The sequence below is a fragment of the Hemiscyllium ocellatum genome, chromosome 15 (genome assembly GCF_020745735.1).
Source record: "Hemiscyllium ocellatum isolate sHemOce1 chromosome 15, sHemOce1.pat.X.cur, whole genome shotgun sequence".
In the NCBI taxonomy this organism is placed as follows: Eukaryota; Metazoa; Chordata; class Chondrichthyes; order Orectolobiformes; family Hemiscylliidae; genus Hemiscyllium; species Hemiscyllium ocellatum.
The window spans coordinates 10030242-10040924 of record NC_083415.1 but is presented as its reverse complement, the minus strand read 5'-3'; the positions used below and the strand labels follow the sequence as shown (position 1 = coordinate 10040924).

At 39.6% G+C, this 10683-nt stretch overlaps 1 protein-coding gene across 3 annotated transcripts; it reads right to left on the bottom strand.

Moving 5' to 3' along the window:
• Positions 1-265: 265 nt before the first annotated feature.
• Positions 266-9860, bottom strand: LOC132822698 (acyl-coenzyme A diphosphatase NUDT19-like). Of its 3 annotated transcripts, none has more exons than XM_060835962.1 (3): positions 9828-9860; positions 4641-4745; positions 266-1468 (listed from the first exon to the last, which is right to left on the bottom strand). In XM_060835962.1, exon 3 carries the CDS (start codon positions 1461-1463, stop codon positions 276-278), a length of 1188 nt encoding a protein of 395 aa, XP_060691945.1. In that variant the 5' UTR covers positions 1464-1468; positions 4641-4745; positions 9828-9860; the 3' UTR covers positions 266-275. The 3 variants fall into 3 exon arrangements, with proteins under 3 accessions (XP_060691945.1, XP_060691944.1, XP_060691943.1); XM_060835961.1 differs by lacking the exon at positions 9828-9860 and adding an exon at positions 9697-9723; XM_060835960.1 differs by lacking the exons at positions 4641-4745; positions 9828-9860 and adding an exon at positions 2619-2664.
• Between the last annotated feature and the right edge of the window lie 823 nt (positions 9861-10683).

The following is a 10683-nucleotide window of genomic DNA, read 5'->3' as shown; positions in this document are numbered from 1 at the left end:
TCTATAACTAATTCTAATGGTGAAAAGCATCCTCTATGATTCATGACTGGTTTTTTACTTTCTCATTCTGCCACATACTAGATGATCCATGTTTCACGTGCCTATCCAGAGTTTACCAGCTTTTGGCAGGATTAATAGGTGCAAATTTTTGGAACTGTTAAAAAAAATTACTACCTTCACCGGTACTATATAAAAACACCACATAAATTGTGATCATTTTCAAGAATACTCACTAATATTTATTTCAAAATAACTTTTTCTATATTAGAGACAATTTACAGGTGACAGTTTTGACATGATCCCATAGTTAGTGGATTGATATGTTTATACGGGGGCTCAATATTCACGTACAGTGTTATGCCATGCAGACCTCTCAGCTCTGCGCGATTTAGTTTGGTAACCTCTAACCTCAATTGTTCCAGAGTTTTTGAGGAACTGATGTTCATCTTCTTTTCTCCTGTGTAATCAGGATCCTCTGGATAAAGTTCATCCCCAGGGTACAAAATTGCACAACCATCAGAAGCAAGGAAACGGACTGGAAGCCATCGCTCACAGCCTTCCAATGCCCGATGCTGGCTAAACTGCTGCAGATCTTGGTAATGGGGTATTTGGCAGAGTCTGTTCAGTTCATACCACTGCGGGGGAGGGATGTAGAATTTCTCCGAATTGTGGCCTTTAATAAAATCAGGTGGGGACATCCAGTTGTAGAAAACAGTTTCATAACCATCTTGCAATGTGAAAGGAATCTCTTGCAAACAGCAGATGAAGAATGCAGTATCAAAACGCTTACTCTCCAAGTAAGTGGGAGTTAACCAATTACTCCACTCCTTCAATGCCCAAATATTTGGTATACAGTCCAGCTCTTTGCAAAGCTTTATAAAATTTGCTGCATTTTTCTGCACAAGCAGCCTCCAATTTGCAAGTTCCTTTTGGTCGTACTGTGTGAGTTTTATGGCTCCTTGGCTGCTCGAACATGTTTCAGGGGTATTTGGCTTCACAAGTAGAATCCCTGATTCTTCAAAGGTTTCTCTAACAGCACAAATGCGAAAAGCCACCTCTCCAGGGATTTCAGATCCTAGCTTTCTCCTGTCCGTCGCAAAAATTGGAGGTCTTTTGGAGGTTTGTTTGACTGTACCAAGTTTAAAGTTAGGTGGCTTGCAAAAGGACTGAAACATCTGAATCCACTCACTGGAAAAATCAGACGGACTGATCGTACCTCCAGGAAATACCTGAGCATGAGGCAAGAAACTGCTTTTTGCACTCCGCTGTAACATAAGTACAGCATAATCAAAGACAGGCTTCTCCAACCATGAGTGAATTACATTTCTCTCTTGTTTAAGTACCGAACGTGGAGGCCAACTAGCCTGTGTGCTGGTGGAATCTTTATTCCCAAAGCAATTTCGTACACCTGAAGCCAAGATGACAGTAGCTGCTTCCTTCCAATACTTCAAGTCTCGATTCATCTTCGCTGCAAAAAAAAGGACAATTTATTACCTTAATAGTTATTGCTGGAACTGTAGAGCTTTTACAGTTCATCAGCGACACCACTGTCCTCTTGCTCAAATTAGTAAACCTTTTACCCTCTTCTTGAACTAGCAATCTAGTGCTTAAGACCTTGCAAATACACCAAATTTGGAAACATAGAGAGTAGACATTGTAAGTGGGAACCCATTAGCCCTACCAAAGGTTTTTCATTCAACATTTTAATCTTCAGCAATAGTAATTCCACACAAAGACAGCAGCCAAATCAAATCAGCCTCCTTATCCCTGTATTTACAATGCAATAAAATGAAAACCTTCAATGACCATCAAAATTGACACCAATTGTTCCTAACCAGATGTTTTGAACAACCAGAACCAGACTTCATGAGTAGCTAATATCAGACATGAAGCACTCAGGCTAAACAAAAGATTAAACATTCTTTCCAGTTGAAAGTTAAACAACAAGATAATCTAATTATTATCTATGATTGAAACCCAATCTTCTTTTATTCTAGCCCCAGTCACACAAAGATAGACAAAGAGATACAGTTAAGGGATAAATCAAAAGAAAAATTAAATAATATGTAACTGGACAGTTTGGATAAGCAGACTGTATGATCCATAACATAACAGGTACATGGAACTGTATCTTGCTTAGTTTACAAAGTCACCCGTGCATACAAATAGTTTCCCATGGTCTCCAAGGAATATTTACTTAATATTCATATCTGGGATACTATTCTCTGAACTTTCAGTATATTGAAAGGATAACCAGGGAGCAAGCAAACTCTCTCCCATATGTTTGGCTAACACAATCCTCTGAAACACACAATTCAAGAACAATTCAAGCTTTGGTTTCCCTTTGTTAGATTGGTTAGCCCTCTCTGCAGTTAACATTCAATATCTGTTTGGGCAGAATGCATCTCTGGAATGAAATGTCTAGACTATTCTTTGAACAAGTAACAACCTGCAAATAACTTTTAGGTTTGGGTTTATAAACTAATATAAGTTTATTTGTTTTTAAAATACAATGCTGATGCTCACAGTGCAAAGGTCACCTTCAGCTGTCAACTCATTGTTCCAAATCAAAAACAATTTTAAAAAATGAAAAATCATCAAGAGTTCCAATATCTCACCTATGTACAATCCCAACCTAGAGATGACATGTTTACGTGCCATGAATCTTTTGTCGCTCATGTGTTAACTCCGATTAGTGAAACCAGGCAATGCAGCAGTTAAAACAAGTGTAGTAAAATAGTTTGTACAATCCTGCTTCATTTTCTCCATGACCATATCTTGTCTCATTTTTTGATGCAGTATTAGTCAGTAGTCTGAGTAACCGAGTTTTGCTGAGGATTAATCTGTTAAAAAGTAGAAACCTAGTCAGGTAAGTTTATAAATAATTAATATTGGTTTAGTTGTGGGCTGAAGAGGGCAGCATTTACAGGTCTTATTGCCATAGCTTTTTAAATCTGTCAGCTTTTGTTATGCTTCCTGATCTGGTGTCTATATCTCTAAGCGATCAAAAACTGACAATTGTTGCTCACAAGCTGTGAAACTATCAGTTAAAGTGTAGAGAATTTTAATCTTGGAAAACTGAGCTCTTTGTCTTTAATTTAAAAAAAAACAGAAAAGAAAATGCAAATGGTCTCAGGATGGAGCCTTGGTCTTCCTTGCCCTAGACTTGGTTTAGTTACCCATCCCTGCCTATCAAGAACCTCTGAGGAGAAAATGAGGACTGCAGATGCTGGAGATCAGAACTGAAAATGTGTTGCTGGAAAAGCGCAGCAGATCAGGCAGCATCCAAGGAGCAAGAGAATCGACGTTTTGGACATGAGGCCTTCTTCAGGAATGAGGACAGTGTGTCCAGCAGGCTAAGATAAAAGGTAGGGAGGAGGGACTTGGAGGAGGGGCGTTGGAAGTGCTATAGGTGGAAGGAGGTACCTCCTTCCTCCTTCCATCTATCACATTTCCAACGCCCCTCCCCCCTACCTTTTATCTTAGCCTGCTGGACACAATTTCCTCATTCCTGAAGAAGGCCTCATGCTCGAAATGTCGATTCCCCTGCTCCTTGGATGCTGCCTGACCTGCTGCACTTTTCCAGCAACACATTTTCAGCTAACAAGAACCTTTTCAGAGGTACTCAGTTGCACTACCACTACTTTCCAGTTGCTGTCTGTGAGCAATTTGAGTTAAAATTTCATATATATAAAACTTTCTGATGACATGTCATCAGGATACATATCAACCCTGTTTCTCTCTTCCTAAATATTATTTCCAGTATTTTCTTTACCTGATGGGATGGAGCTTTGGCAGAACATCTGCAAATAAATCTTGCCTGATAAGATACCAGGAATCTGGGTTCAATGTCTGCTTCAAAATTCATCCAAAAATACAATAAACAGGAGCTGGAGCAGACAAATATGACCCATCAAGTCTGTGCTGCCATTCAGTATGATCATTGATGACTTTGGACTTGTTCTCAACTTTCTCAAACTACTTTCTAACTCCAATGCCTCCCTGAGAGAAAACAATCTGCCTGTTCCAGCCTTAAATCTAATAAAAAATTACGAATCCACAATCCTCTGGAGTAGAGAATTGTGAGTGAAGTATTTTCGCATCATCGCTATCTTAAATAATCAACACTTCCTTACCCTTAGGCTGTGTCCCTGTGTTTTAGATTCCTCAAGCAGCAGAATCAATCCCACGGCTGAAAACACAACCATTAATCACAGGTGATGGGATTGGTAAAGGTGTACAATAGTGTGGTGCAGGTTGTAGCATTAGAGGAGTTAATGAGATAGGGGAGTTCAAGGCAATTGAATAAGATAATTTTTAATTTTAGATGTTGAGGCATCAGAAGCCAATGTAGGTTAGCAAAGCTGCATGCACAGGATTTCTATTGGGACTGGATGTGGACAGCAGAGTCTGCCATGAACTGAGGACATTGAACTAATGCCAGTATAATTAAATTGATGACAAGGTTATAATAACAAATTGTTCAGTAACATACAGTAGCTAATGCTGATGAAATTTAAATTCAATCAATCTTATCTGGACTTCAAAAGCTAGTCCCTATAGTGGTCACCATGAAATTATTGAAAAAAATCCCATCTAGTTCACTGCTTCTCTATGGAGAAGGAAATCCATTGACCTACCTTGTCTGGCCAACTTGTGACTCCAGTCAACTGCTTTCTGGAATAGCCAGGCACTCACTTCAAGGGCAATTAGGAAAGGGCAACAAATGCTGGATTTGCCAGATCCTATGAAAGAATAAATGAAAACAAATACCCTAAGTTATCTCACATGAGCATTATAAAGCAAAATGAGACACCAAGTCAATAGGTCAGATCGCTCAAAGCTTGATCAAAGAGGTAGCTAACTGAAAAGAAGTTAAGTGGAGCTTCATGGAAGGAAGAGATTTCCAGATCTCCCAGGAAACTAAAAGTACAGCCAGAAATGATGGAGTTAAGGGGGTGTTCAAGTGGTCAGAATTAGATATGTCAAAATAAAATTACAAAAACAGGGAGACATGAAGCTATGAAAAAATTTGAAAACAAGGATGAGAACTTTAAACTTAAGATTTACTTCACCTGGAGCCATTATACATGAGCAGCACAGCTCTGTGGGTGAATGGGATTTGGCAGGAGTTAGGACTCAAGCAGCAGATTTTTGGATTATTTCTAATTTACAGTGGGGAGGATACGGAGGACAGGAATGTGGGAAAAGAGCCAAGGCCGAAGGTAACAAAGACTCAAGTGCAGGTTTCTGGAGTAGATGAATTGATGCAGGGTCTATGCAGAATTCATAGACTAATTGAATTGTTACAGGATGCCATTAGGCTGGCTGGATTTGCACCAGTTCTCTGGAAGAATAATGCACCTATTGCAATTCGCCTGATCTGTTTCCTTTAGTCCTGCAAATTTTCCCTTTTCAGATAATGATCCTAATTTCTTTGGAAGGCCACAATTGAATCGGTCCTCATCACAATCTCAGGTGCATTCCAGATCCGAATGATTCACTGTAAAGATATTCATCACATTGTTGTTCCTTTTTTTTGCCAATCACTGTTTCTCCATCCATCCAATGGGAACAATTTCTCCATATCTACTTGTCCAAACCACTTTTCATCTTGAACATCTCCATTCAATCTCCTCTCAATTTTCTCTTCTCCAAGAATAATCACAGCTTCTCCAATCTAGCTACATAATTGAAGTTAGAACAATTCCATGATATTTTTCTGCAAACTAATGCCTTCACTTTCTTTCGAAAGTGTGAGATCCAGACTGGACAGAATACTCCAGCTGAGGCCAAACTGCCCCATCCTCTTTAATCATTTCTGCGCACAAACTATATAAAGGGAAATGGCATGTGGGAGAATTGGCAAAATGTCAGAGGAGGCAATGAATTGGGAGAGGTGAGCTGAAGGTAGGAAACAGCAAGCACAAGGTGAATTAGTAATTCTGTGAGATCTTAAATTATGAAGAATCAGGGCAAGATTTTCACCACAATAAACAGCAGAGATGGCCTGCAATTGCAAGTCCCATCACCAAACACTGCACTCCCATTTTTGCAGGATCCAACTTGGGTCAAATCTGATTTGACGTATGGCAAATTTTAAGGAGACACTGGCCATTTAAATCATCGGCTATCTCTACTGAAATGGAGTTTTGATATTCCAGTAGCATGGAATTTGGTATGTTCACATCTGTTAAAGAGTTGCTCTGAAGTTTGTGGATTTGTTTGAATAACCAGGATGCACCTTTGGATATGGTCGCAAATACTGTTAGGGTCAAGGAATAGCAGGTACTTTCGAGAGGGGTCAGGTATCTTTTGGGTACTGCACAGATCAGAGTGGAGCAGGTACCCTTTTGGGACTGTTAAAATTGTAGATGAATATGCCTAAGGGTGCATAATCCCAAAAGAACTGTCAAGTTATTTAACTCCTGAGCTTTACAGTTAATGAAAAGTCTATAGTTTTTTTAAAAAATTGATGCTTTCCCTTTATCTGATGACATAGCCCAACAGTTGCAAGTATAGGATTAGTGCTTCATGACTAATTTCACAGTTGGATGTTCATTAAGTGAATAGTCTGATTGACAAGTGGTTGTAAAATACAAATGTTTGTTTCTTAAGTAATTTAGTAAGAGTGAAACATTTATTTTCATGAAAGATTTATTGAAGAAATTTCAATGTATTGAGTTTTTTTTACTCAACAAGAGTTTTGATTTCAAACAGTGATGTTATCTACAGGCACAATTTTATTTTATGTCAGCATAGTTCCTAATGTTTGGCCATAGAGAGTGGTACAAATGGGTTGGCATGTTAGCACTAAGCTGTGATAAGGAAAATAAAGTGCTATGGGGATGAATGGACAGATTGGTTGGCATCTACGAAATGGAAGAATGCGGGGATGGTAAAGGTGCATATGTTAGCATGGGGTGGGTACAGGGGCATAAGTTGGCAGTAATGTTGTGGGGGTTAAGTACAGAGCATTCAGTGACCTGAAGGATTTGTTGGGCTATGAGGGAGGGTACAGGAACACAAGGTGACATTGAGGGAATAAGTTGGCATAGGGAGGCGTAGAAGGATAAAATGAGATGCACAGGGTTATGGATTACCATGAGGAGGAAGAGACAATGTATTTGGGATCGACAGAGAATGATAGGCATTGAAACCTCATTTTGGTGTTGTTTTATTAATTTATTTTATTAATCAACCACACAGTGTACTGCGTGGAAGCATCTGCAATGGCAGCTTCTTCTCTCTTGTTCCAGGATCATTTGGCTAGCCTCCTGGGAAACTGCACACCAGAACTGAAATCAAATCTCTTGGGAAAGTTTTTCCTTGGTTCGGTTTGCACAGCCTTACTATCATCTCCTCTTCATCAATTTTGAATTCATCAAGTCTCCCTACTATTTCCTGTTTCACCATAACTTAAGACACATCTTTTTTGATAAAAATATTTGCAAAGTACTCACTAAGTACTTCAGCTAAGCTCTCTGTATTGATGCATAAATCCTCTTAGTTCATAATCAGCCCTACTCCCATTTTTACCACCCTTTTACAATTTATATGTCTACAGACGAGTTTGGATTCTGTGTTATGTTAGCTGCCAATCTCTTCATACACTCTCTTTGCTGCTCTTGTTTTTAAATTTCCCTCTGAACCATATATATCAAACTTGAATCTCAATATATTATCCAACTGCCATCTAGTGTATTAGAGCCTCTTTTTGTTTCATCTTACTTTCTCTTTCATCATTCACTGAGCTTTGGGTTTGTTTTTTCTTCCTTCTCCCCTTTTGGGAATATACCTTTACTATATCTGAATGGTCTTTTTTTAAAAATAGAGTTATTACTTTGACTGTAAATCTTATCTAGGCCAAATCCATCCCCTCCCATACTGACCTTCCCCATTTATTCTTACTCTGGATTGCTCCTTGTCCTTTTCTGCAGCCTCATGATACAATGATCACTGTCTCCTAAATTATCTCCTTGTGACACTTTATCTAATTGGTGTACCTCATTTCCAAGGAACAGTCGAGGATTGCTTACTTTATTCTTAAGTTGCAAACATACAGATGTAGAAAATTCTCCTGATCAGGCACTATAATCTCTTGTTCATTCCTATCCTTACATTATTACTATCCAGTCTACTTTAGGATAATTAAAATCCCCTATTTTAATGACTGACTAAATCTTGCACTTCTCTGTAATATTCTTGCATATCTGTTCATCTACATCTTTTCCACAGTTGGCAGCTTATAGAATACATTGAAAAATATTAGGGTATATCTATTTCTTAGCTCTACCCAAATAAATTTGTCTTGGGGTTCTCAGGCATATCCTCTCTCTCCAGCATTCTAACAGTTTTCTTATTACCACTACCTTCCCCTCTCTTTTTTTCCCTTCCTCGTTTTTTTTCTAAATCCTCTGCATCTAAGAATATGTATTAATCAGCCCCATACCTAAGAGTTAAGCCTCTGTTTTCTCCATAACATCACAGGCTCAAGCTTGGAGGACCGAAGGGCCTATTCCTGGGCTGTAAATTTTCTTTGTTCTTTATCACACATGGATATCTGAGCTAAACTTGCCTACCTTCTCGGAATGGACCACAGAACCAGGTTCACTCTTCCAATGGCCAAATAAACCTTTCAGCTTCCAACAACAATTTGAGGTAAAAATACTAAATCTAAAATGGCTTGGATGAGCCTCAGAATTTTCAGGGAGAGGGAGTGGGGGTTAGTTGCCTGGGAACGGATTTTGTGGCAGGGGCCAAAAACAATAGCTTTAGTTATCCCAATTTTTAATTAGAGAAATTTCTAGACACACAGTATAGGTATTTGTTGTCAAACAAGTATTTAACTGGAAGGTTTTCAGTAGTGGGCGCTTCAAGAATTTGATATAGCAAATACTGATGGGTGCAGCATATGACAAAAATGCTGGAATAGGTTTAAAAAAAACAAATTAATTATGCTTGGCATGACGAAACCAGTTTATTTAGACCATATTTCATAAAGAATCACAGAGAGTTAGTCTACAGGTACTACAAGTAATTAGTAGGGCAAATGGAATTTTGTCCTTCATTGCTAAATGGATTGAGTTTAAAAGCAGGGAGATTATGTTGCAGCTGTACAAGATGCTGGTGAGGCCACATTTGGAGTACTGTATGCAGTTTGGGATCTCCTTATTTGAGAAAGGATGTACTAGCACTAGAGAAGGTTCACTATGTTGATTCCAGGGTTGAGGGGGTTGGCTTTTAAGGAGACGCTGAGTGGACTGGAGTTATATTCATTGGAATTCAGAAGAATGAAGGATGATCTTATAGAAACATATAATATTATGAAGGGAATAGATAAGATAAAAATAGAATGTTTTCACTGGCAGGTGAAACTCAGACAAGAGGGCATAGCCTCAAGATTAAAGGGAGCAGATTTAGACTAAATTGAGAAGGAACTTCCCTATGGAATTCCCTGCTCAGTGAAGAAGTTGACGTTTTTAAAGCTAAGATAGATTTTTTTGAATAAAGGAATTAAGAGATATGGTGAGAGCCAGGTAAATGGAGCCGAGTCCACAAAAAGATCAACCATGACTTTATTAAATGGCGAGGCAGGCTCAAGGGACCAGGTGGCGTACTCCTAGTCCTGCTCCTAGTTCTTATGTTCCTATCTGCTAAAAGCATCAACTCATATCTACAACTATCGTCTCTCACCTGCCCGCACCTCGCCTTTTCCACAGTCTGCGCTTGCGCCAACTCACCCGCGCGCACCAATCTCACCGTCTGCACTTGCGCCAAGCCACCCGCGCGCACCAATATCACCGTCTGCGCTTGCGCCAACTCACCCGCGCGCACCAATCTCACCGTCTGCGCTTGCGCCAGGCCACCCGCGCGCACCAATATCACCGTCTGCGTTTGCGCCAAGCCACCCGCGCGCACCAATCTCACCGTCTGCGCTTGCGCCAAGCCACCCGCGCGCACCAATCTCATCGTCTGCGCTTGCGCCAAGCCAACCGCGCGCTCCAATATCACCGTCTGCGCATGCACGCTCCAAAAATCATCATCTGCGCTTGTGCTGACTGGCGCATGTTCACTTTTCCAACGTTTAGTCTGTTACCTCGCATTCAAGGATGAAGAACTTCGGAGGATTGCAGGTTCAGTCACCTTCAGGGAGGATGAAAATGTTTTGTGATGTTTGGGGGAATGCTACATATCTTTGATGTTTCACTTTGTTTAATTGTTTGTTATCAATCACTTTAAAAGTGGGGTTTTGACTACGTCTCTAAACCTAAGCCTCAATCTTAATCATTGGTCTGAGTCAGTCCCTTCTGTAGGATGACTTGTTTCTAATCTATGGGATCTGAAATAACCCACAATTCCAATTGTCCTCCCCAATATACACCCAAAATATCCGATTATCCAAAATCTTAATTATTATCAATGGCATAACCGTATCCAAAAATAGAATTTAATTTACGCTGTTCACAATCTCAGTATCAATTTCTGTGCATTACAATGAAATACTTTCTGAACTGCGGTAATGTGGAAGACGCAGTAGCCAGTTGTGCACTGTAATCTCCCAGAGAAAATTCAGGCAGCATTTGTAGTAAAACAGCTAGGGCTTTCAGCTGTGGGAAGTTAGAACCATACTAGATATGAAACAAAAAAAAATTGGGATATGGTAAAAGTACAATAGGGAAT